The 27804-nt window shown below is 38.6% G+C and overlaps 1 protein-coding gene and 2 long non-coding RNA genes across 3 annotated transcripts in view; 1 reads left to right on the top strand and 2 right to left on the bottom strand.

The window, feature by feature from the left end:
* LOC309497719 overlaps positions 1-27804 on the top strand; it is a 209512-nt gene that overhangs the window by 97747 nt on the left and 83961 nt on the right. The window lies entirely within an intron of this gene.
* LOC309497672 (pancreatic secretory granule membrane major glycoprotein GP2-like) lies at positions 14-7194 on the bottom strand. The gene is made up of 10 exons (XM_082167988.1): positions 7138-7194; positions 6677-6943; positions 6480-6575; positions 6271-6400; positions 5920-6018; positions 2405-2589; positions 2135-2298; positions 1388-1633; positions 736-898; positions 14-556 (listed from the first exon to the last, which is right to left on the bottom strand). Exons 4-10 carry the CDS (start codon positions 6383-6385, stop codon positions 476-478), a joined length of 1053 nt encoding a protein of 350 aa, XP_082024114.1. The 5' UTR covers positions 6386-6400; positions 6480-6575; positions 6677-6943; positions 7138-7194; the 3' UTR covers positions 14-475.
* LOC309498091 lies at positions 8340-11715 on the bottom strand. Its single transcript, XR_014205847.1, has 3 exons — positions 11472-11715; positions 10990-11372; positions 8340-8459 (listed from the first exon to the last, which is right to left on the bottom strand). It is a non-coding gene; the product is annotated as an uncharacterized lncRNA (long non-coding RNA).

Here is a 27804-nt window from a genome sequence, read left to right as displayed (position 1 = left end):
ATACCACAGAGTCTTTTTTTTCATTGCTAAGCAGGTTTATTCAAGGATAGTCTGGTCTATTGTTTCCAAAATTACTCCTTGAACAAAGAGAAAGACAGAAAGCTATTTAATTCCATTAATTAAACTAAATGGTACATTTTAGTCATACCCATCCAATAATCTAGAAGAATTTAGTTTAGTTGTATTTGAATAACACTTCCTCTGTAACAATAAAACAATACATGAATAGAGTGGTTATTACAGAGATTTAGTTTTTCTGTGCATCCATGTCTGGGTTAGATTTAGTAGTTTTCACCTAGCAGTTGGTGTTCATTGGTGATATGTTTATGTAAAATATCTCTGATTTAAATGTAGATGTTTAAAGACAAGGAAGTGCTTTCAAATTCATATTTAGAAATCTCATATTTAGATCATTCACACAAAGTATTTTGATATAAATGAAGGATCTTTCATTCATCATGGTTATTAAGCTTTCTTAAAGACCCATGGTGATCGCAGAAGAGTGATGGAAATCCAAAGATCTGCGCTTTCTGCGTCTATATCCAGGGTCGCATGACTGAAAATGACAAGACAAGAAAATACATTTATCAATAAATACATGCCTTCTACAATGCAAAGGCTGTTGAATGTGTTTTCTTTTAGACAGATCTTTCATAAAAGGTTCATCATTTACTTGAAGGCTACTGTAAAAATAATGTAGTGGGTGGACCATTCAAAAATACTGTCCAAACATACCAGTGCACATCTGCCATTTTGTACAAGGCAGAGATGAACCTGACAGTGCAGGAAGATGCGGTCAGAGATTCCTGAGAAGGTGAATATCCTGAAGGAGAAATGGCTTGTTGTATCAATACCATTCTGAAGAACCTCCACTGTGCCATCTTCAGGGTTGGGGCATCTAGGAAGGGAGTAAAGAAGATAGTAAAGAAAAAAAAAATATTGCATGGCAAGATTTGAATGTAGGCTCCGAGTATTTGGTTATAACCAAACATATGATACAAACATTTTGGGTAACATTTTATTTCAATGGTCCACTTTCGACATTCTACTATTAAGTAAGTTTGCGATTGCATGTTAACTAACTCTCATTTGAGTATTAGTAGATTGTCTCCTTAATATCTGCAATCACTTTTTTAATGGACCCCCAACAGTCACTCTATTGACTGTAAGTAACTTTGAAAATGCATGTCAACTTATTCTACTAACCTAACAGTCTGCTACAGTTTACTAATACTCAAATGAAAGTTAGTTGACATGTAGTTGCAAAGTTACTTTATAATTAGTAGAATGTTTAAGTGTACCATTGAAATAAAGTGTTACCCAATTTGGTAGTATTAACTTTCTGAGATTACAACAAATTTAGTAATTTAACCATCAAGTCACTCACTCTCTAGTAATTAGACTCCAGCGAATATGATAGTCAATATCATTAACAGGTGTGGCCCAGCAGTTGTCTAGAACCGTTGCGATTTGATTTCTATCCACTCCTTCCACCTCAACAGCCACATACATCTGCTGGTTCACCTGTATTTCCACCTCCCCATCAAATGGGCTAGTAAACTCTGCATCATGGTAGGGAATCATGCGGATCCGGTATGTGCCCTGGCCAGCAGGAAGCTCCTGACTCATCTCACTGTGGGCAAATTGTTTTTAAATATTAGCAACCATGACTTACTTAAGTAAATGGTAATGGTGATAGCTCATGGCTCACATTGATAACTGATGACTCTGACTAGACTCAAACCACCAACCGTTCGCTTACCAGCCCTGAGCCTTAGGCAATGACACAACACAAGATAAGGATAACTACATACTTACTAAGGCTGCAACCTGTTTTATAACCACTGTAACATTGATCAAAATTCTTAAACCATGTTGAATCGGGTGGAAATTCTCTGGAAAGACCTAAATGAGGTCATTGATTTAATTGATTTGAGTAGGTAAAAAGCAGCCTCTTTCATGTTCTAGACAGACAAGTTAAATATTGGAAATTGTAAAGTCAATCCAAACAGTTAAAAACATGAAGATTTCCTAAATTGCAATACTGATTTGCCTCATTCACAAAAAAAAAAAAAAAAAAAAAAATTTTCATAATACTACACACTTATACACAGAAGGTATTGAATACCCTTACCCGCCTTCAGCTTGGATACCCATGGGCATAGATAGGGTCTGGATCAGAGGATACACACAAGAAAATGTAATGTTCAGCCATCTCTCTCTTGAAATTATGCTCTGGCCAGTGCTTCTTAAGTTAGACTGAATGGAGTTTTGGTAGATGAAGTGAGTCCTGTTGCTCTGTAAGGACATGGACAAATGTCAATCTCAAACTCAAGGACAACTTACTAATCATTTACACATCTCTACAGCTCTAGTGATGAAACAGAAATAGAAAGATCATTACCATCAGAATGGTACCACATATGTGGCCTTCATTGTCAAATTGAAACACAAGTCTGCCATCCTCAAGGGTTCCTTGGCAGCTTGGATCATTTAAGTGCAGGGTTTCAGGAGTAAAACCAGACTCAAAAAGCTGGCAGCGGGACAGAGACATGGACCCAGTGCTGCTGGCACAAGACTCCACAGCATCTGAGCAGATAAAGCATTCAACATTGATATTTTTTTCGCAGATTTATTTTTGTTGGTGTTTTTGCTTGTATTTATATAGGACAGTAAGGAGAGCAGACATGAAGCAAATAATAATAATAGTAATAGTACTGTATTGTTCCAAATATAAGATGACCTTTGTACCTTTCAAGATGTAAAAGGCTTTTTGAAGACCAAATCTTGTCTTTTAAAGAAAATACTTAGCATATTTTTCATATAAATTTTTTATAAATTTTTTTATTTAGAGTAAATACTGGTAAAATGTGCCAACAACCATGACATTCAGAAATAAACACTTTATGGCATAGGCACCATAAAAATAACCTGAAGTTCTCATATCCAGTAGGTTTCACTATGACTGATTTCTCACCTTTTTATGTACAGTGACAGATGTTGGCATGTCAAAAAACACAGGTGTTTGATCAACATTCCCTATCTGATCCGGGGGATATGAATGTTTTTTCCTAAGGCCGATCACAGGGCTGAAAAGACAGCAGTTTCTCCCTGAAGTCGGAGGGCAAGCGCTAATCCATTACGCCGCATCAAAGTGGCCGCTTCGAGGATATTAACAGACAAGTGTGTCAGTAAGTAGCCAAAATAAGAAATGATGGGCCTCGATGGTGGGTAAGCTCAGCTTTTTTGCGCCTTCAGTCCAGTGCCTTCAGCTGGATGATGGCTCTGGTTTTGGGCAGCCCCTTATTTCTTTTTTTTTTGGCTACGTACTGATACACTTGCCTGTCATTTTCTTCAAAGCGGCCACTTTTACAGCGATAAACTTTTCTTTTGACTGTTAGCATTTTTAAGACTGTCGTTTAGGGCTCTCCAACATTGTCTGTTAGAAGCTAGTTATTTTAGTTGATAAAGTTGTAAATATGGAAATTTTTATCACAAAAATGCATCGTTTCATTTCAGAAGGCATTTATTAACCCCCCGGAGCCATGTGGAGTACCTTTATGAAGGATCAGTGCACTTTTTTGGTCTTCAAAATCAATTCCTCCATTCACTGCCATTGTAAAGCATATACACCTAGGATGGCTTGAGGGTGAGTAAATCATGGGGTAATTTTCATTTTTGGGTGAACTATCCCAACTTGCCAATTTAGGAGAAACTCCTAAAATAATGGGTATGTCAGTCCTAATTTTAGGACTCCTAAATTTTTGCTCCAAGCATTTTAGCATTAGACGTAGTCAAGAGGACTCCTAAGCCACTGAAGGGTTACATATTTTAAGAATCTATTTTAAATATGTTTTACATCTGTTGATCCTACCAACTTACATAACATCACATAAGAAAACTAAGAGTTGAACTGTGTGTGAATGTTACATAGTCTTAGTTCTCGTGACAATATGTTGTTTATACCATTTGGGGAAGTCTTTGATCTTTCTACTAAGAGTTGAACTATGTGTGAATGTTTACCTAGTCTTAGTTCTCGTGACCATGTGTTGTTTATACAATTTGGGGGGTACCATTATCTCAGTTGGGGGTAATTGCCTCTATTGTCTTTAGATGATTTGATTCAGTAGTCATCCCTAAAGGCTGTGTGTAAGTTCAGCACCTTCAAAAGTCCCTCCTCCTAAAATGCCTATAAGACATTTATATACTTTAGATAATGTTGGAAGTACTGCAGCCACGTACAGCGGAGTTCTCAATAAAGAATAACTTCTGTTGAACGCGATCCCAACTGTCTCCTGGTCTTGCGTCGAAGAAAGAAAACTTTCCAACACCACTAATACCCCTTTTCCACCAAGGCAGTTTGAGTGCTGGTTCAGAGCCAGAGCCTAATTTCAAATAAATTAAATTGTAATCTCCGTCTATGCAAATTACGGTGAGCAGCACGAACACGTTGGATTTGCAGTGTTTGGTTGCCTATGTAGGTTTGCAAAGCAATGAGCATCAGTAGTAACGCAACGACCGCCATTGTTGATGGAAGACTTGAGCATCAGAGCTGTGCGGACCGATTGGAGTGCTGCAGGAGTGTTTGGAGAGCATACGACTCCTTGTGCTTTTGGATCGCTCTCGCTGTGCTTTGATGTCATGTGCCAATCGGTCTGCGAGAAGCCGATGCATCTCGAAAAAGCCTGGTGTGTTTGTGTTTGGCACTGCCGCGCTAGTGTTGCTGGGCAACATGAGATGTATACAATGACATAAGACATGGCTCTGTGGTGGATCTCTGGCCTGTGGAAAGGCAAACCAGTTCTTAGAAGGCTCGACAGTCGAACCAACCCGAACCGGTAATAGCTCTGGCTCTGAACTAGCACCCGGTTCATGCTGGTGGAAAAGGGGTATAAGACAAATCACAAACAATCCTAATGGGGTGTTGCTGGCAATCCGCCTCAGCAATCCACCCAAAGACACTGTACACCATTGAGGCAATAGCAATAGAGCCTTGGGTGCTGAACCTTTTCGACATAAATCCAATAAATATTTTGATTTCTAGATTTTAATCTACGATAAAACAGCAAAAATAAATCTTTAAAAATATATAATAAGTGTATTTGGCATGCTGTTCAAGGGGATCGAGGGCTCCGAGCTTGGAATTTAGCCCAAATCCAGAGTTCTCTGGGCAATATGGGCAAAAACCCATATTGCTCCGTGACGTGTCAACGCTGGTCGCTTTGGCCAGGTGCAGAGCCATTTATCTCTCTATGGCTCTGACCAGGTGGTATTTATAGCATAGGGGGCAGGACACTTTGGATTATAGAGAGCATTTGATTGGACAGAAGATGTGATGAGAAGCTGAAGTCGGCGGTGATATCATAAAAATCCATTTTAGCGGAAGTGAGAGACTGTTTTGAATGCTTATATCTCCTAAATGCGAATTTTGTCATTGTTTTGGAACATACCAGCTTATTCATAACCTTAAGGCTAATATATTCATACTAAAAGCTAAAAAACTTACATTTTGATTTCAGGGGGCCTTTAAGAACGAATGGCTTAATTCAGGCCATCTAACTACTCTCGTCTCATTTTTCTTCCTTAAATTCCACTAAGTTTAAGAGTAAAATCCACAAATCAGCCAGGATGCTGGTAATAGCACACAGCAATGAAGGGGGTTAAACTCTAAAATATAAACAGTATAGAATAGACACATCCACTCAGACACACACAAATGAACTGGTGTGGCTGTAACAATAAGGCAGACACAGATGGATTAAGCTCGGATAAAGCATTCCTGTTAATTTTTGTTTCATTTCTATTGAATTCTAATGTTATGAATAAATGCTTGCTCTGTGTTCAGGCTTGACTATAATAATAATGCAAGAAGGATTTTAGTTAAATGCATGAATGCACAACAACTGTGAGAGAACTCACCAAAGATTTCATGATTTAGATTTTGTCCATCCAAGCAAGCACAGCCATTGACACCACTTCTCTCCCGACAAACCTCATTTTCAGTGCAAGTATCACAAACTAAAAAAGAAAATAAGAAGAACATTGCACAAAACAACATGAAAGCAATCATTCATTTGGATCTTGACCTACCCAAATGTGGTAAATTATGTCAGTATATATGTATATATATATATATATATATATATATATATATATATATATATATATATATATATATATATATATATATATCAGAATATATGAAGACTATAACCATTATTTACACATTGAAACAATGAGTTGAAACAGAGAAAAAATAATAGCCATTACCATCGTGACTACCATCAACAAGGAAAACCCAACGACCGTTATCATTGACATTGCTGTTGGATGACAGTTCAGCAGCACTCAATGATGAAATGGCAAACGAGTGTGAAGAGTCCATTGTGTCAAAGCCAGCCTGAATGAAATATGATATGTAAACTGGAAAAATTTGGAGACTAAAATAATTTTTTATAATAACAAAATGTACAACTTACTAGCCAAACTTGTCCTGTTTCTGCAATATCACCATAGTTGATAAAGATGAAAGAACGATCACCATTGGAGATTAAAACAACTTGGAAAGTAACCGACTTAAAAAAATCAAACAAAAAACAAACATTGAACAATTGAGAACATTCACAAATAAAACCACACATAGAGCATTCATCAAAAATCAAAGATTACATCTTACCCCTCCACCTGTGTAGTACGGCACACTGTCCCAGGTAGCCACAAAGGCTGATGAAGCGGTAAAAGGCACGTTAGGGAAATATTGGTGAACAGCTTCAGTGACTTGTGCTAGTACAGCACTGCTTGTATCCTCTCTATAGGAGATTGTTCCACCATTTACATTGTTAAGGTCAGTCCACAGAGGAGCAATGATGTCTATTCCAGTGTTCAGATAAGGGACGAAGGCAGATAGTGATTGAGTAAACGTCAAATGACCATTGTTGTTCACCTAAAATTCAGATCAAATTGCTGTAGAATTATCTGCCAGTAGTCAAAAGTATCATTCATTTAATAAAGTGCACTTAAACAGGAGAACTCTCTTGACAGAAAAGAGTTTGACAAAAAAATAGTGATGCATAATTAACTGATGATGTAATAAAAGGAAAAACATCTTCAACCAAGAAGAAAAACTCAAACGCTTACATAGATCTGATTGTATACGCGTCCAAAGTATTTGAAAGGCTGCTGCAAGTAAATGGCTTCAGAGCTTCCATCATCCGAAATGGGGTTTACTATGTCTCCATCCCCAAACGGCAGGAAATTAGCTGGCAAAAGGAAAAGCATAAGCACCAGTGAATTGTTTAGTTCTTCCAAAGGAATGTAAGCTCAAAAATACTACTGGTTAAATTTTTTGAGGATCATGTTGCAAACGAACAGGCAACTGTTTGGCTTACAGATTGGCGTTCCATCAACACGGAAAGACCAGCGACCATCCACATTGATATTACTGCTGGACGAGAGTTCTGGAGCACTGGCTGCTGGAATTGTGAAAGAATTGACAGAGTCCACTGTGTCATAACCAGCCTGTAAAAGTAAAAAAGTGTATTTAAACTGCAACCAAATCCCATTCCAAATGAACCATCTCTTGCTTATCAGTAAGGTATGAATTTGACCATAAGTAATTTCTAGTAATTTATTCCTGCTGTTTGTAAAATGTGCTAGGATCTTCACTCCACTCACCAGCCAAATTTGTCCTGTTTCTGCAATATCACCATAGTTGATCAGGGTGAAAGAGCGTTCTCCATTGGAGGCTAAAACCACTTGGAAAGTAACCGACTTCAAAGATCAAACAAAAACAAACATTGAACAATTGAGAACATTCATATCTAAAAACACAAAGAATGTATTCATCAAAAATTTGAGATTAGGTCTTACCCCTCCACCTGTGATGTACGGGACACTGTCCCAGGTAGCCACAAAGGCTGATGAAGCGGTAAAAGGCACGTTAGGGAAATATTGGTGAACAGCTTCAGTGACTTGTGCCAGTACAGCACTGCTTGTATCCTCTCTATAGGAGATTGTTCCACCATTTACATTGAAAAGGTCAGTCCACAGGGGAGCAATGATGTCTATTCCAGCGTTCAGATAAGGGACGTAGGCAGATAGTGGTTGAGTAAACGTCAAGTGACCATTGTTGTTCACCTAAAATTCAGATCAAATTGCTGTAGAGTTATCTGCTACCAGTCAAAAGTATCATTCAGTTTACAAAGACGTTTAAAAACATCCAGTTGTACACTTAAACAAGAGAAAACTCTCTTGACTAAAGAGAATTTGAGTAAAAATATTGATGATGTACTAAATGGAAAAACATCTTCAACCAAAAAGAAAAGGTCCAATACTTACATAGATCTGATTGTATACGCGTCCAAAGTATTTGAAAGGCTGCTGCAAGTAAATGGCTTCAGAGCTTCCATCATCCGAAATGGGGTTTACTATGTCTCCATCCCCAAACGGCAGGAAATTAGCTGGCACTAGGTAAAGCATAAGCACCAGTGAATTGTTTAGTACTTCCAAAGGAATATAAGCTCAAAAATGGTACAGGATAACATTTTTAGGATCATGTTGCAGACAAACAGGCAACTGTTTGGCTTACAGTTTGGCGATCCATCAACACGGAAAGACCAGCGACCATCCACATTGATATTACTGCTGGACGAGAGTTCTGGAGCACTGACTGCTGGAATTGTGAAAGAATTGACAGAGTCCACTGTGTCATAACCAGCCTGTAAAAGTAAAAAAGAGTATTTAAAACTGCAACCAAATCCTATTCCAAATAAACCATCTCTTGCTTATCAGTAAGGTATGAATTTGAGCATAAGTAATTTCTAGTCATTTATTTCTGCTGTTTGTAAAATGTGCTAGGATCTTCATTCCACTCACCAGCCAAATTTGTCCTGTTTCTGCAATATCACCATAGTTGATCAGGGTGAAAGAGCGTTCTCCATTGGAGGCTAAAACCACTTGGAAAGTAACCGACTTCAAAGATCAAACAAAAACAAACATTGAACAATTGAGAACATTCATATCTAAAAACACAAAGAGTGTATTCATCAAAAATCTGAGATTAGGTCTTACCCCTCCACCTGTGATGTACGGGACACTGTCCCAGGTAGCCACAAAGGCTGATGAAGCGGTAAAAGGCACGTTAGGAAAATATTGGTTAACAGCTTCAGTGACTTGTGCCAGTACAGCACTGCTTGTATCCTCTCTATAGGAGATTGTTCCACCATTTACATTGAAAAGGTCAGTCCACAGGGGAGCAATGATGTCTATTCCAGCGTTCAGATAAGGGACGTAGGCAGATAGTGGTTGAGTAAACGTCAAGTGACCATTGTTGTTCACCTAAAATTCAGATCAAATTGCTGTAGAGTTATCTGCTACCAGTCAAAAGTATCATTCAGTTTACAAAGACGTTTAAAAATATCCAGTTGTACACTTAAACAAGAGAAAACTGTCTTGACTAAAGAGAATTTGAGTAAAAATATTGATGATGTACTAAATGGAAAAACATCTTCAACCAAAAAGAAAAGGTCCAATACTTACATAGATCTGATTGTATACGCGTCCAAAGTATTTGAAAGGCTGCTGCAAGTAAATGGTTTCAGAGCTTCCATCATCCGAAATGGGGTTTACTATGTCTCCATCCCCAAACGGCAGGAAATTAGCTGGCACTAGGTAAAGCATAAGCACCAGTGAATTGTTTAGTACTTCCAAAGGAATATAAGCTCAAAAATGGTACAGGATAAAATTTTTAGGATCATGTTGCAGACAAACAGGCAACTGTTTGGCTTACAGTTTGGCGATCCATCAACACGGAAAGACCAGCGACCATCCACATTGATATTACTGCTGGACGAGAGTTCTGGAGCACTGGCTGCTGGAATTGTGAAAGAATTGACAGAGTCCACTGTGTCATAACCAGCCTGTAAAAGTAAAAAAGAGTATTTAAAACTGCAACCAAATCCTATTCCAAATAAACCATCTCTTTCTTATCAGTAAGGTATGAATTTGACAATAAGTAATTTGTAGTCATTTATTTCTGCTGTTTGTAAAATGTGCTAGGATCTTCATTCCACTCACCAGCCAAATTTGTCCTGTTTCTGCAATATCACCATAGTTGATCAGGGTGAAAGAGCGTTCTCCATTGGAGGCTAAAACCACTTGGAAAGTAACCGACTTCAAAGATCAAACAAAAACAAACATTGAACAATTGAGAACATTCATATCTAAAAACACAAAGAGTGTATTCATCAAAAATCTGAGATTAGGTCTTACCCCTCCACCTGTGATGTACGGGACACTGTCCCAGGTAGCCACAAAGGCTGATGAAGCGGTAAAAGGCACGTTAGGAAAATATTGGTTAACAGCTTCAGTGACTTGTGCCAGTACAGCACTGCTTGTATCCTCTCTATAGGAGATTGTTCCACCATTTACATTGAAAAGGTCAGTCCACAGGGGAGCAATGATGTCTATTCCAGCGTTCAGATAAGGGACGTAGGCAGATAGTGATTGAGTAAACGTCAAGTGACCATTGTTGTTCACCTAAAATTCAGATCAAATTGCTGTAGAGTTATCTGCTACCAGTCAAAAGTATCATTCAGTTTACAAAGACGTTTAAAAACATCCAGTTGTACACTTAAACAAGAGAAAACTCTCTTGACTAAAGAGAATTTGAGTAAAAATATTGATGATGTACTAAATGGAAAAACATCTTCAACCAAGAAGAAAAAGTCCAATACTTACATAGATCTGATTGTATACGCGTCCAAAGTATTTGAAAGGCTGCTGCAAGTAAATGACTTCAGAGCTTCCATCATCCGAAATGGGGTTTACTATGTCTCCATCCCCAAACGGCAGGAAATTAGCTGGCAAAAGGAAAAGCATAATTGCCAGTGAATTGTTTAGTACTTCCAAAGAAATGTATAAGCTCAAAAATGCTACTGGGTAAAAGTTTGAGGATCATGTTGCAGACAAACAGGCAACTCTTTGGCTTACAGTATGCCGATCTATCAACACGGAAAGACCAGCGACCTTCCACATTGATATTACTGCTGGACGAGAGTTCTGGAGCACTGGCTGCTGGAATTGTGAAAGAATTGACAGAGTCCACTGTGTCATAACCAGCCTGTAAAAGTAAAAAAGAGTATTTAAAACTGCAACCAAATCCTATTCCAAATAAACCATCTCTTGCTTATCAGTAAGGTATGAATTTGAGCATAAGTAATTTCTAGTCATTTATTTCTGCTGTTTGTAAAATGTGCTAGGATCTTCATTCCACTCACCAGCCAAATTTGTCCTGTTTCTGCAATATCACCATAGTTGATCAGGGTGAAAGAGCGTTCTCCATTGGAGGCTAAAACCACTTGGAAAGTAACCGACTTCAAAGATCAAACAAAAACAAACATTGAACAATTGAGAACATTCATATCTAAAAACACAAAGAATGTATTCATCAAAAATCTGAGATTAGGTCTTACCCCTCCACCTGTGATGTACGGGACACTGTCCCAGGTAGCCACAAAGGCTGATGAAGCGGTAAAAGGCACGTTAGGGAAATATTGGTGAACAGCTTCAGTGACTTGTGCCAGTACAGCACTGCTTGTATCCTCTCTATAGGAGATTGTTCCACCATTTACATTGAAAAGGTCAGTCCACAGGGGAGCAATGATGTCTATTCCAGCGTTCAGATAAGGGACGTAGGCAGATAGTGGTTGAGTAAACGTCAAGTGACCATTGTTGTTCACCTAAAATTCAGATCAAATTGCTGTAGAGTTATCTGCTACCAGTCAAAAGTATCATTCAGTTTACAAAGACGTTTAAAAACATCCAGTTGTACACTTAAACAAGAGAAAACTCTCTTGACTAAAGAGAATTTGAGTAAAAATATTGATGATGTACTAAATGGAAAAACATCTTCAACCAAAAAGAAAAGGTCCAATACTTACATAGATCTGATTGTATACGCGTCCAAAGTATTTGAAAGGCTGCTGCAAGTAAATGGCTTCAGAGCTTCCATCATCCGAAATGGGGTTTACTATGTCTCCATCCCCAAACGGCAGGAAATTAGCTGGCACTAGGTAAAGCATAAGCACCAGTGAATTGTTTAGTACTTCCAAAGGAATATAAGCTCAAAAATGGTACAGGATAAAATTTTTAGGATCATGTTGCAGACAAACAGGCAACTGTTTGGCTTACAGTTTGGCGATCCATCAACACGGAAAGACCAGCGACCATCCACATTGATATTACTGCTGGACGAGAGTTCTGGAGCACTGGCTGCTGGAATTGTGAAAGAATTGACAGAGTCCACTGTGTCATAACCAGCCTGTAAAAGTAAAAAAGAGTATTTAAAACTGCAACCAAATCCTATTCCAAATAAACCATCTCTTTCTTATCAGTAAGGTATGAATTTGACAATAAGTAATTTGTAGTCATTTATTTCTGCTGTTTGTAAAATGTGCTAGGATCTTCATTCCACTCACCAGCCAAATTTGTCCTGTTTCTGCAATATCACCATAGTTGATCAGGGTGAAAGAGCGTTCTCCATTGGAGGCTAAAACCACTTGGAAAGTAACCGACTTCAAAGATCAAACAAAAACAAACATTGAACAATTGAGAACATTCATATCTAAAAACACAAAGAGTGTATTCATCAAAAATCTGAGATTAGGTCTTACCCCTCCACCTGTGATGTACGGGACACTGTCCCAGGTAGCCACAAAGGCTGATGAAGCGGTAAAAGGCACGTTAGGAAAATATTGGTTAACAGCTTCAGTGACTTGTGCCAGTACAGCACTGCTTGTATCCTCTCTATAGGAGATTGTTCCACCATTTACATTGAAAAGGTCAGTCCACAGGGGAGCAATGATGTCTATTCCAGCGTTCAGATAAGGGACGTAGGCAGATAGTGATTGAGTAAACGTCAAGTGACCATTGTTGTTCACCTAAAATTCAGATCAAATTGCTGTAGAGTTATCTGCTACCAGTCAAAAGTATCATTCAGTTTACAAAGACGTTTAAAAACATCCAGTTGTACACTTAAACAAGAGAAAACTCTCTTGACTAAAGAGAATTTGAGTAAAAATATTGATGATGTACTAAATGGAAAAACATCTTCAACCAAGAAGAAAAAGTCCAATACTTACATAGATCTGATTGTATACGCGTCCAAAGTATTTGAAAGGCTGCTGCAAGTAAATGACTTCAGAGCTTCCATCATCCGAAATGGGGTTTACTATGTCTCCATCCCCAAACGGCAGGAAATTAGCTGGCAAAAGGAAAAGCATAATTGCCAGTGAATTGTTTAGTACTTCCAAAGAAATGTATAAGCTCAAAAATGCTACTGGGTAAAAGTTTGAGGATCATGTTGCAGACAAACAGGCAACTCTTTGGCTTACAGTATGCCGATCTATCAACACGGAAAGACCAGCGACCTTCCACATTGATATTACTGCTGGACGAGAGTTCTGGAGCACTGGCTGCTGGAATTGTGAAAGAATTGACAGAGTCCACTGTGTCATAACCAGCCTGTAAAAGTAAAAAAGAGTATTTAAAACTGCAACCAAATCCTATTCCAAATAAACCATCTCTTGCTTATCAGTAAGGTATGAATTTGAGCATAAGTAATTTCTAGTCATTTATTTCTGCTGTTTGTAAAATGTGCTAGGATCTTCATTCCACTCACCAGCCAAATTTGTCCTGTTTCTGCAATATCACCATAGTTGATCAGGGTGAAAGAGCGTTCTCCATTGGAGGCTAAAACCACTTGGAAAGTAACCGACTTCAAAGATCAAACAAAAACAAACATTGAACAATTGAGAACATTCATATCTAAAAACACAAAGAATGTATTCATCAAAAATCTGAGATTAGGTCTTACCCCTCCACCTGTGATGTACGGGACACTGTCCCAGGTAGCCACAAAGGCTGATGAAGCGGTAAAAGGCACGTTAGGGAAATATTGGTGAACAGCTTCAGTGACTTGTGCCAGTACAGCACTGCTTGTATCCTCTCTATAGGAGATTGTTCCACCATTTACATTGAAAAGGTCAGTCCACAGGGGAGCAATGATGTCTATTCCAGCGTTCAGATAAGGGACGTAGGCAGATAGTGGTTGAGTAAACGTCAAGTGACCATTGTTGTTCACCTAAAATTCAGATCAAATTGCTGTAGAGTTATCTGCTACCAGTCAAAAGTATCATTCAGTTTACAAAGACGTTTAAAAACATCCAGTTGTACACTTAAACAAGAGAAAACTCTCTTGACTAAAGAGAATTTGAGTAAAAATATTGATGATGTACTAAATGGAAAAACATCTTCAACCAAAAAGAAAAGGTCCAATACTTACATAGATCTGATTGTATACGCGTCCAAAGTATTTGAAAGGCTGCTGCAAGTAAATGGCTTCAGAGCTTCCATCATCCGAAATGGGGTTTACTATGTCTCCATCCCCAAACGGCAGGAAATTAGCTGGCACTAGGTAAAGCATAAGCACCAGTGAATTGTTTAGTACTTCCAAAGGAATATAAGCTCAAAAATGGTACAGGATAACATTTTTAGGATCATGTTGCAGACAAACAGGCAACTGTTTGGCTTACAGTTTGGCGATCCATCAACACGGAAAGACCAGCGACCATCCACATTGATATTACTGCTGGACGAGAGTTCTGGAGCACTGGCTGCTGGAATTGTGAAAGAATTGACAGAGTCCACTGTGTCATAACCAGCCTGTAAAAGTAAAAAAGAGTATTTAAAACTGCAACCAAATCCTATTCCAAATAAACCATCTCTTTCTTATCAGTAAGGTATGAATTTGACAATAAGTAATTTGTAGTCATTTATTTCTGCTGTTTGTAAAATGTGCTAGGATCTTCACTCCACTCACCAGCCAAATTTGTCCTGTTTCTGCAATATCACCATAGTTGATCAGGGTGAAAGAGCGTTCTCCATTGGAGGCTAAAACCACTTGGAAAGTAACCGACTTCAAAGATCAAACAAAAACAAACATTGAACAATTGAGAACATTCATATCTAAAAACACAAAGAGTGTATTCATCAAAAATCTGAGATTAGGTCTTACCCCTCCACCTGTGATGTACGGGACACTGTCCCAGGTAGCCACAAAGGCTGATGAAGCGGTAAAAGGCACGTTAGGAAAATATTGGTTAACAGCTTCAGTGACTTGTGCCAGTACAGCACTGCTTGTATCCTCTCTATAGGAGATTGTTCCACCATTTACATTGAAAAGGTCAGTCCACAGGGGAGCAATGATGTCTATTCCAGCGTTCAGATAAGGGACGTAGGCAGATAGTGGTTGAGTAAACGTCAAGTGACCATTGTTGTTCACCTAAAATTCAGATCAAATTGCTGTAGAGTTATCTGCTACCAGTCAAAAGTATCATTCAGTTTACAAAGACGTTTAAAAACATCCAGTTGTACACTTAAACAAGAGAAAACTCTCTTGACTAAAGAGAATTTGAGTAAAAATATTGATGATGTACTAAATGGAAAAACATCTTCAACCAAGAAGAAAAAGTCCAATACTTACATAGATCTGATTGTATACGTGTCCAAAGTATTTGAAAGGCTGCTGCAAGTAAATGACTTCAGAGCTTCCATCATCCGAAATGGGGTTTACTATGTCTCCATCCCCAAACGGCAGGAAATTAGCTGGCAAAAGGAAAAGCATAATTGCCAGTGAATTGTTTAGTACTTCCAAAGAAATGTATAAGCTCAAAAATGCTACTGGGTAAAAGTTTGAGGATCATGTTGCAGACAAACAGGCAACTCTTTGGCTTACAGTATGCCGATCTATCAACACGGAAAGACCAGCGACCTTCCACATTGATATTACTGCTGGACGAGAGTTCTGGAGCACTGGCTGCTGGAATTGTGAAAGAATTGACAGAGTCCACTGTGTCATAACCAGCCTGTAAAAGTAAAAAAGAGTATTTAAAACTGCAACCAAATCCTATTCCAAATAAACCATCTCTTGCTTATCAGTAAGGTATGAATTTGAGCATAAGTAATTTCTAGTCATTTATTTCTGCTGTTTGTAAAATGTGCTAGGATCTTCATTCCACTCACCAGCCAAATTTGTCCTGTTTCTGCAATATCACCATAGTTGATCAGGGTGAAAGAGCGTTCTCCATTGGAGGCTAAAACCACTTGGAAAGTAACCGACTTCAAAGATCAAACAAAAACAAACATTGAACAATTGAGAACATTCATATCTAAAAACACAAAGAGTGTATTCATCAAAAATCTGAGATTAGGTCTTACCCCTCCACCTGTGATGTACGGGACACTGTCCCAGGTAGCCACAAAGGCTGATGAAGCGGTAAAAGGCACGTTAGGAAAATATTGGTTAACAGCTTCAGTGACTTGTGCCAGTACAGCACTGCTTGTATCCTCTCTATAGGAGATTGTTCCACCATTTACATTGAAAAGGTCAGTCCACAGGGGAGCAATGATGTCTATTCCAGCGTTCAGATAAGGGACGTAGGCAGATAGTGGTTGAGTAAACGTCAAGTGACCATTGTTGTTCACCTAAAATTCAGATCAAATTGCTGTAGAGTTATCTGCTACCAGTCAAAAGTATCATTCAGTTTACAAAGACGTTTAAAAACATCCAGTTGTACACTTAAACAAGAGAAAACTCTCTTGACTAAAGAGAATTTGAGTAAAAATATTGATGATGTACTAAATGGAAAAACATCTTCAACCAAGAAGAAAAAGTCCAATACTTACATAGATCTGATTGTATACGCGTCCAAAGTATTTGAAAGGCTGCTGCAAGTAAATGACTTCAGAGCTTCCATCATCCGAAATGGGGTTTACTATGTCTCCATCCCCAAACGGCAGGAAATTAGCTGGCAAAAGGAAAAGCATAATTGCCAGTGAATTGTTTAGTACTTCCAAAGAAATGTATAAGCTCAAAAATGCTACTGGGTAAAAGTTTGAGGATCATGTTGCAGACAAACAGGCAACTCTTTGGCTTACAGTATGCCGATCTATCAACACGGAAAGACCAGCGACCTTCCACATTGATATTACTGCTGGACGAGAGTTCTGGAGCACTGGCTGCTGGAATTGTGAAAGAATTGACAGAGTCCACTGTGTCATAACCAGCCTGTAAAAGTAAAAAAGAGTATTTAAAACTGCAACCAAATCCTATTCCAAATAAACCATCTCTTGCTTATCAGTAAGGTATGAATTTGAGCATAAGTAATTTCTAGTCATTTATTTCTGCTGTTTGTAAAATGTGCTAGGATCTTCATTCCACTCACCAGCCAAATTTGTCCTGTTTCTGCAATATCACCATAGTTGATCAGGGTGAAAGAGCGTTCTCCATTGGAGGCTAAAACCACTTGGAAAGTAACCGACTTCAAAGATCAAACAAAAACAAACATTGAACAATTGAGAACATTCATATCTAAAAACACAAAGAGTGTATTCATCAAAAATCTGAGATTAGGTCTTACCCCTCCACCTGTGATGTACGGGACACTGTCCCAGGTAGCCACAAAGGCCGATGAAGCGGTAAAAGGCACGTTAGGAAAATATTGGTTAACAGCTTCAGTGACTTGTGCCAGTACAGCACTGCTTGTATCCTCTCTATAGGAGATTGTTCCACCATTTACATTGAAAAGGTCAGTCCACAGGGGAGCAATGATGTCTATTCCAGCGTTCAGATAAGGAACGTAGGCAGATAGTGGTTGAGTAAACGTCAAGTGACCATTGTTGTTCACCTAAAATTCAGATCAAATTGCTGTAGAGTTATCTGCTACCAGTCAAAAGTATCATTCAGTTTACAAAGACGTTTAAAAACATCCAGTTGTACACTTAAACAAGAGAAAACTCTCTTGACTAAAGAGAATTTGAGTAAAAATATTGATGATGTACTAAATGGAAAAATATCTTCAACCAAAAAGAAAAGGTCCAATACTTACATAGATCTGATTGTATACGCGTCCAAAGTATTTGAAAGGCTGCTGCAAGTAAATGGCTTCAGAGCTTCCATCATCCGAAATGGGGTTTACTATGTCTCCATCCCCAAACGGCAGGAAATTAGCTGGCACTAGGTAAAGCATAAGCACCAGTGAATTGTTTAGTACTTCCAAAGGAATATAAGCTCAAAAATGGTACAGGATAAAATTTTTAGGATCATGTTGCAGACAAACAGGCAACTGTTTGGCTTACAGTTTGGCGATCCATCAACACGGAAAGACCAGCGACCATCCACATTGATATTACTGCTGGACGAGAGTTCTGGAGCACTGGCTGCTGGAATTGTGAAAGAATTGACAGAGTCCACTGTGTCATAACCAGCCTGTAAAAGTAAAAAAGAGTATTTAAAACTGCAACCAAATCCTATTCCAAATAAACCATCTCTTGCTTATCAGTAAGGTATGAATTTGAGCATAAGTAATTTCTAGTCATTTATTTCTGCTGTTTGTAAAATGTGCTAGGATCTTCATTCCACTCACCAGCCAAATTTGTCCTGTTTCTGCAATATCACCATAGTTGATCAGGGTGAAAGAGCGTTCTCCATTGGAGGCTAAAACCACTTGGAAAGTAACCGACTTCAAAGATCAAACAAAAACAAACATTGAACAATTGAGAACATTCATATCTAAAAACACAAAGAGTGTATTCATCAAAAATCTGAGATTAGGTCTTACCCCTCCACCTGTGATGTACGGGACACTGTCCCAGGTAGCCACAAAGGCTGATGAAGCGGTAAAAGGCACGTTAGGAAAATATTGGTTAACAGCTTCAGTGACTTGTGCCAGTACAGCACTGCTTGTATCCTCTCTATAGGAGATTGTTCCACCATTTACATTGAAAAGGTCAGTCCACAGGGGAGCAATGATGTCTATTCCAGCGTTCAGATAAGGGACGTAGGCAGATAGTGATTGAGTAAACGTCAAGTGACCATTGTTGTTCACCTAAAATTCAGATCAAATTGCTGTAGAGTTATCTGCTACCAGTCAAAAGTATCATTCAGTTTACAAAGACGTTTAAAAACATCCAGTTGTACACTTAAACAAGAGAAAACTCTCTTGACTAAAGAGAATTTGAGTAAAAATATTGATGATGTACTAAATGGAAAAACATCTTCAACCAAGAAGAAAAAGTCCAATACTTACATAGATCTGATTGTATACGCGTCCAAAGTATTTGAAAGGCTGCTGCAAGTAAATGACTTCAGAGCTTCCATCATCCGAAATGGGGTTTACTATGTCTCCATCCCCAAACGGCAGGAAATTAGCTGGCAAAAGGAAAAGCATAATTGCCAGTGAATTGTTTAGTACTTCCAAAGAAATGTATAAGCTCAAAAATGCTACTGGGTAAAAGTTTGAGGATCATGTTGCAGACAAACAGGCAACTCTTTGGCTTACAGTATGCCGATCTATCAACACGGAAAGACCAGCGACCTTCCACATTGATATTACTGCTGGACGAGAGTTCTGGAGCACTGGCTGCTGGAATTGTGAAAGAATTGACAGAGTCCACTGTGTCATAACCAGCCTGTAAAAGTAAAAAAGAGTATTTAAAACTGCAACCAAATCCTATTCCAAATAAACCATCTCTTGCTTATCAGTAAGGTATGAATTTGAGCATAAGTAATTTCTAGTCATTTATTTCTGCTGTTTGTAAAATGTGCTAGGATCTTCATTCCACTCACCAGCCAAATTTGTCCTGTTTCTGCAATATCACCATAGTTGATCAGGGTGAAAGAGCGTTCTCCATTGGAGGCTAAAACCACTTGGAAAGTAACCGACTTCAAAGATCAAACAAAAACAAACATTGAACAATTGAGAACATTCATATCTAAAAACACAAAGAATGTATTCATCAAAAATCTGAGATTAGGTCTTACCCCTCCACCTGTGATGTACGGGACACTGTCCCAGGTAGCCACAAAGGCTGATGAAGCGGTAAAAGGCACGTTAGGGAAATATTGGTGAACAGCTTCAGTGACTTGTGCCAGTACAGCACTGCTTGTATCCTCTCTATAGGAGATTGTTCCACCATTTACATTGAAAAGGTCAGTCCACAGGGGAGCAATGATGTCTATTCCAGCGTTCAGATAAGGGACGTAGGCAGATAGTGGTTGAGTAAACGTCAAGTGACCATTGTTGTTCACCTAAAATTCAGATCAAATTGCTGTAGAGTTATCTGCTACCAGTCAAAAGTATCATTCAGTTTACAAAGACGTTTAAAAACATCCAGTTGTACACTTAAACAAGAGAAAACTCTCTTGACTAAAGAGAATTTGAGTAAAAATATTGATGATGTACTAAATGGAAAAACATCTTCAACCAAAAAGAAAAGGTCCAATACTTACATAGATCTGATTGTATACGCGTCCAAAGTATTTGAAAGGCTGCTGCAAGTAAATGGCTTCAGAGCTTCCATCATCCGAAATGGGGTTTACTATGTCTCCATCCCCAAACGGCAGGAAATTAGCTGGCACTAGGTAAAGCATAAGCACCAGTGAATTGTTTAGTACTTCCAAAGGAATATAAGCTCAAAAATGGTACAGGATAACATTTTTAGGATCATGTTGCAGACAAACAGGCAACTGTTTGGCTTACAGTTTGGCGATCCATCAACACGGAAAGACCAGCGACCATCCACATTGATATTACTGCTGGACGAGAGTTCTGGAGCACTGGCTGCTGGAATTGTGAAAGAATTGACAGAGTCCACTGTGTCATAACCAGCCTGTAAAAGTAAAAAAGAGTATTTAAAACTGCAACCAAATCCTATTCCAAATAAACCATCTCTTTCTTATCAGTAAGGTATGAATTTGACAATAAGTAATTTGTAGTCATTTATTTCTGCTGTTTGTAAAATGTGCTAGGATCTTCACTCCACTCACCAGCCAAATTTGTCCTGTTTCTGCAATATCACCATAGTTGATCAGGGTGAAAGAGCGTTCTCCATTGGAGGCTAAAACCACTTGGAAAGTAACCGACTTCAAAGATCAAACAAAAACAAACATTGAACAATTGAGAACATTCATATCTAAAAACACAAAGAGTGTATTCATCAAAAATCTGAGATTAGGTCTTACCCCTCCACCTGTGATGTACGGGACACTGTCCCAGGTAGCCACAAAGGCTGATGAAGCGGTAAAAGGCACGTTAGGAAAATATTGGTTAACAGCTTCAGTGACTTGTGCCAGTACAGCACTGCTTGTATCCTCTCTATAGGAGATTGTTCCACCATTTACATTGAAAAGGTCAGTCCACAGGGGAGCAATGATGTCTATTCCAGCGTTCAGATAAGGGACGTAGGCAGATAGTGGTTGAGTAAACGTCAAGTGACCATTGTTGTTCACCTAAAATTCAGATCAAATTGCTGTAGAGTTATCTGCTACCAGTCAAAAGTATCATTCAGTTTACAAAGACGTTTAAAAACATCCAGTTGTACACTTAAACAAGAGAAAACTCTCTTGACTAAAGAGAATTTGAGTAAAAATATTGATGATGTACTAAATGGAAAAACATCTTCAACCAAGAAGAAAAAGTCCAATACTTACATAGATCTGATTGTATACGCGTCCAAAGTATTTGAAAGGCTGCTGCAAGTAAATGACTTCAGAGCTTCCATCATCCGAAATGGGGTTTACTATGTCTCCATCCCCAAACGGCAGGAAATTAGCTGGCAAAAGGAAAAGCATAATTGCCAGTGAATTGTTTAGTACTTCCAAAGAAATGTATAAGCTCAAAAATGCTACTGGGTAAAAGTTTGAGGATCATGTTGCAGACAAACAGGCAACTCTTTGGCTTACAGTATGCCGATCTATCAACACGGAAAGACCAGCGACCTTCCACATTGATATTACTGCTGGACGAGAGTTCTGGAGCACTGGCTGCTGGAATTGTGAAAGAATTGACAGAGTCCACTGTGTCATAACCAGCCTGTAAAAGTAAAAAAGAGTATTTAAAACTGCAACCAAATCCTATTCCAAATAAACCATCTCTTGCTTATCAGTAAGGTATGAATTTGAGCATAAGTAATTTCTAGTCATTTATTTCTGCTGTTTGTAAAATGTGCTAGGATCTTCATTCCACTCACCAGCCAAATTTGTCCTGTTTCTGCAATATCACCATAGTTGATCAGGGTGAAAGAGCGTTCTCCATTGGAGGCTAAAACCACTTGGAAAGTAACCGACTTCAAAGATCAAACAAAAACAAACATTGAACAATTGAGAACATTCATATCTAAAAACACAAAGAGTGTATTCATCAAAAATCTGAGATTAGGTCTTACCCCTCCACCTGTGATGTACGGGACACTGTCCCAGGTAGCCACAAAGGCTGATGAAGCGGTAAAAGGCACGTTAGGAAAATATTGGTTAACAGCTTCAGTGACTTGTGCCAGTACAGCACTGCTTGTATCCTCTCTATAGGAGATTGTTCCACCATTTACATTGAAAAGGTCAGTCCACAGGGGAGCAATGATGTCTATTCCAGCGTTCAGATAAGGGACGTAGGCAGATAGTGGTTGAGTAAACGTCAAGTGACCATTGTTGTTCACCTAAAATTCAGATCAAATTGCTGTAGAGTTATCTGCTACCAGTCAAAAGTATCATTCAGTTTACAAAGACGTTTAAAAACATCCAGTTGTACACTTAAACAAGAGAAAACTCTCTTGACTAAAGAGAATTTGAGTAAAAATATTGATGATGTACTAAATGGAAAAACATCTTCAACCAAGAAGAAAAAGTCCAATACTTACATAGATCTGATTGTATACGCGTCCAAAGTATTTGAAAGGCTGCTGCAAGTAAATGACTTCAGAGCTTCCATCATCCGAAATGGGGTTTACTATGTCTCCATCCCCAAACGGCAGGAAATTAGCTGGCAAAAGGAAAAGCATAATTGCCAGTGAATTGTTTAGTACTTCCAAAGAAATGTATAAGCTCAAAAATGCTACTGGGTAAAAGTTTGAGGATCATGTTGCAGACAAACAGGCAACTCTTTGGCTTACAGTATGCCGATCTATCAACACGGAAAGACCAGCGACCTTCCACATTGATATTACTGCTGGACGAGAGTTCTGGAGCACTGGCTGCTGGAATTGTGAAAGAATTGACAGAGTCCACTGTGTCATAACCAGCCTGTAAAAGTAAAAAAGAGTATTTAAAACTGCAACCAAATCCTATTCCAAATAAACCATCTCTTGCTTATCAGTAAGGTATGAATTTGAGCATAAGTAATTTCTAGTCATTTATTTCTGCTGTTTGTAAAATGTGCTAGGATCTTCATTCCACTCACCAGCCAAATTTGTCCTGTTTCTGCAATATCACCATAGTTGATCAGGGTGAAAGAGCGTTCTCCATTGGAGGCTAAAACCACTTGGAAAGTAACCGACTTCAAAGATCAAACAAAAACAAACATTGAACAATTGAGAACATTCATATCTAAAAACACAAAGAGTGTATTCATCAAAAATCTGAGATTAGGTCTTACCCCTCCACCTGTGATGTACGGGACACTGTCCCAGGTAGCCACAAAGGCCGATGAAGCGGTAAAAGGCACGTTAGGAAAATATTGGTTAACAGCTTCAGTGACTTGTGCCAGTACAGCACTGCTTGTATCCTCTCTATAGGAGATTGTTCCACCATTTACATTGAAAAGGTCAGTCCACAGGGGAGCAATGATGTCTATTCCAGCGTTCAGATAAGGAACGTAGGCAGATAGTGGTTGAGTAAACGTCAAGTGACCATTGTTGTTCACCTAAAATTCAGATCAAATTGCTGTAGAGTTATCTGCTACCAGTCAAAAGTATCATTCAGTTTACAAAGACGTTTAAAAACATCCAGTTGTACACTTAAACAAGAGAAAACTCTCTTGACTAAAGAGAATTTGAGTAAAAATATTGATGATGTACTAAATGGAAAAACATCTTCAACCAAAAAGAAAAGGTCCAATACTTACATAGATCTGATTGTATACGCGTCCAAAGTATTTGAAAGGCTGCTGCAAGTAAATGGCTTCAGAGCTTCCATCATCCGAAATGGGGTTTACTATGTCTCCATCCCCAAACGGCAGGAAATTAGCTGGCACTAGGTAAAGCATAAGCACCAGTGAATTGTTTAGTACTTCCAAAGGAATATAAGCTCAAAAATGGTACAGGATAAAATTTTTAGGATCATGTTGCAGACAAACAGGCAACTGTTTGGCTTACAGTTTGGCGATCCATCAACACGGAAAGACCAGCGACCATCCACATTGATATTACTGCTGGACGAGAGTTCTGGAGCACTGGCTGCTGGAATTGTGAAAGAATTGACAGAGTCCACTGTGTCATAACCAGCCTGTAAAAGTAAAAAAGAGTATTTAAAACTGCAACCAAATCCTATTCCAAATAAACCATCTCTTGCTTATCAGTAAGGTATGAATTTGAGCATAAGTAATTTCTAGTCATTTATTTCTGCTGTTTGTAAAATGTGCTAGGATCTTCATTCCACTCACCAGCCAAATTTGTCCTGTTTCTGCAATATCACCATAGTTGATCAGGGTGAAAGAGCGTTCTCCATTGGAGGCTAAAACCACTTGGAAAGTAACCGACTTCAAAGATCAAACAAAAACAAACATTGAACAATTGAGAACATTCATATCTAAAAACACAAAGAGTGTATTCATCAAAAATCTGAGATTAGGTCTTACCCCTCCACCTGTGATGTACGGGACACTGTCCCAGGTAGCCACAAAGGCTGATGAAGCGGTAAAAGGCACGTTAGGAAAATATTGGTTAACAGCTTCAGTGACTTGTGCCAGTACAGCACTGCTTGTATCCTCTCTATAGGAGATTGTTCCACCATTTACATTGAAAAGGTCAGTCCACAGGGGAGCAATGATGTCTATTCCAGCGTTCAGATAAGGGACGTAGGCAGATAGTGATTGAGTAAACGTCAAGTGACCATTGTTGTTCACCTAAAATTCAGATCAAATTGCTGTAGAGTTATCTGCTACCAGTCAAAAGTATCATTCAGTTTACAAAGACGTTTAAAAACATCCAGTTGTACACTTAAACAAGAGAAAACTCTCTTGACTAAAGAGAATTTGAGTAAAAATATTGATGATGTACTAAATGGAAAAACATCTTCAACCAAGAAGAAAAAGTCCAATACTTACATAGATCTGATTGTATACGCGTCCAAAGTATTTGAAAGGCTGCTGCAAGTAAATGACTTCAGAGCTTCCATCATCCGAAATGGGGTTTACTATGTCTCCATCCCCAAACGGCAGGAAATTAGCTGGCAAAAGGAAAAGCATAATTGCCAGTGAATTGTTTAGTACTTCCAAAGAAATGTATAAGCTCAAAAATGCTACTGGGTAAAAGTTTGAGGATCATGTTGCAGACAAACAGGCAACTCTTTGGCTTACAGTATGCCGATCTATCAACACGGAAAGACCAGCGACCTTCCACATTGATATTACTGCTGGACGAGAGTTCTGGAGCACTGGCTGCTGGAATTGTGAAAGAATTGACAGAGTCCACTGTGTCATAACCAGCCTGTAAAAGTAAAAAAGAGTATTTAAAACTGCAACCAAATCCTATTCCAAATAAACCATCTCTTGCTTATCAGTAAGGTATGAATTTGAGCATAAGTAATTTCTAGTCATTTATTTCTGCTGTTTGTAAAATGTGCTAGGATCTTCATTCCACTCACCAGCCAAATTTGTCCTGTTTCTGCAATATCACCATAGTTGATCAGGGTGAAAGAGCGTTCTCCATTGGAGGCTAAAACCACTTGGAAAGTAACCGACTTCAAAGATCAAACAAAAACAAACATTGAACAATTGAGAACATTCATATCTAAAAACACAAAGAATGTATTCATCAAAAATCTGAGATTAGGTCTTACCCCTCCACCTGTGATGTACGGGACACTGTCCCAGGTAGCCACAAAGGCTGATGAAGCGGTAAAAGGCACGTTAGGGAAATATTGGTGAACAGCTTCAGTGACTTGTGCCAGTACAGCACTGCTTGTATCCTCTCTATAGGAGATTGTTCCACCATTTACATTGAAAAGGTCAGTCCACAGGGGAGCAATGATGTCTATTCCAGCGTTCAGATAAGGGACGTAGGCAGATAGTGGTTGAGTAAACGTCAAGTGACCATTGTTGTTCACCTAAAATTCAGATCAAATTGCTGTAGAGTTATCTGCTACCAGTCAAAAGTATCATTCAGTTTACAAAGACGTTTAAAAACATCCAGTTGTACACTTAAACAAGAGAAAACTCTCTTGACTAAAGAGAATTTGAGTAAAAATATTGATGATGTACTAAATGGAAAAACATCTTCAACCAAAAAGAAAAGGTCCAATACTTACATAGATCTGATTGTATACGCGTCCAAAGTATTTGAAAGGCTGCTGCAAGTAAATGGCTTCAGAGCTTCCATCATCCGAAATGGGGTTTACTATGTCTCCATCCCCAAACGGCAGGAAATTAGCTGGCACTAGGTAAAGCATAAGCACCAGTGAATTGTTTAGTACTTCCAAAGGAATATAAGCTCAAAAATGGTACAGGATAACATTTTTAGGATCATGTTGCAGACAAACAGGCAACTGTTTGGCTTACAGTTTGGCGATCCATCAACACGGAAAGACCAGCGACCATCCACATTGATATTACTGCTGGACGAGAGTTCTGGAGCACTGGCTGCTGGAATTGTGAAAGAATTGACAGAGTCCACTGTGTCATAACCAGCCTGTAAAAGTAAAAAAGAGTATTTAAAACTGCAACCAAATCCTATTCCAAATAAACCATCTCTTTCTTATCAGTAAGGTATGAATTTGACAATAAGTAATTTGTAGTCATTTATTTCTGCTGTTTGTAAAATGTGCTAGGATCTTCACTCCACTCACCAGCCAAATTTGTCCTGTTTCTGCAATATCACCATAGTTGATCAGGGTGAAAGAGCGTTCTCCATTGGAGGCTAAAACCACTTGGAAAGTAACCGACTTCAAAGATCAAACAAAAACAAACATTGAACAATTGAGAACATTCATATCTAAAAACACAAAGAGTGTATTCATCAAAAATCTGAGATTAGGTCTTACCCCTCCACCTGTGATGTACGGGACACTGTCCCAGGTAGCCACAAAGGCTGATGAAGCGGTAAAAGGCACGTTAGGAAAATATTGGTTAACAGCTTCAGTGACTTGTGCCAGTACAGCACTGCTTGTATCCTCTCTATAGGAGATTGTTCCACCATTTACATTGAAAAGGTCAGTCCACAGGGGAGCAATGATGTCTATTCCAGCGTTCAGATAAGGGACGTAGGCAGATAGTGGTTGAGTAAACGTCAAGTGACCATTGTTGTTCACCTAAAATTCAGATCAAATTGCTGTAGAGTTATCTGCTACCAGTCAAAAGTATCATTCAGTTTACAAAGACGTTTAAAAACATCCAGTTGTACACTTAAACAAGAGAAAACTGTCTTGACTAAAGAGAATTTGAGTAAAAATATTGATGATGTACTAAATGGAAAAACATCTTCAACCAAAAAGAAAAGGTCCAATACTTACATAGATCTGATTGTATACGCGTCCAAAGTATTTGAAAGGCTGCTGCAAGTAAATGGCTTCAGAGCTTCCATCATCCGAAATGGGGTTTACTATGTCTCCATCCCCAAACGGCAGGAAATTAGCTGGCACTAGGTAAAGCATAAGCACCAGTGAATTGTTTAGTACTTCCAAAGGAATATAAGCTCAAAAATGGTACAGGATAAAATTTTTAGGATCATGTTGCAGACAAACAGGCAACTGTTTGGCTTACA

Source organism: Leuciscus leuciscus (assembly GCF_965113295.1).
Source record: "Leuciscus leuciscus genome assembly, chromosome: 4".
Classification (NCBI taxonomy): Eukaryota; Metazoa; Chordata; class Actinopteri; order Cypriniformes; family Leuciscidae; genus Leuciscus; species Leuciscus leuciscus.
The sequence above is the reverse complement of the archived record's forward strand: the minus strand, read 5'-3'. Positions and strand labels throughout refer to the sequence as shown.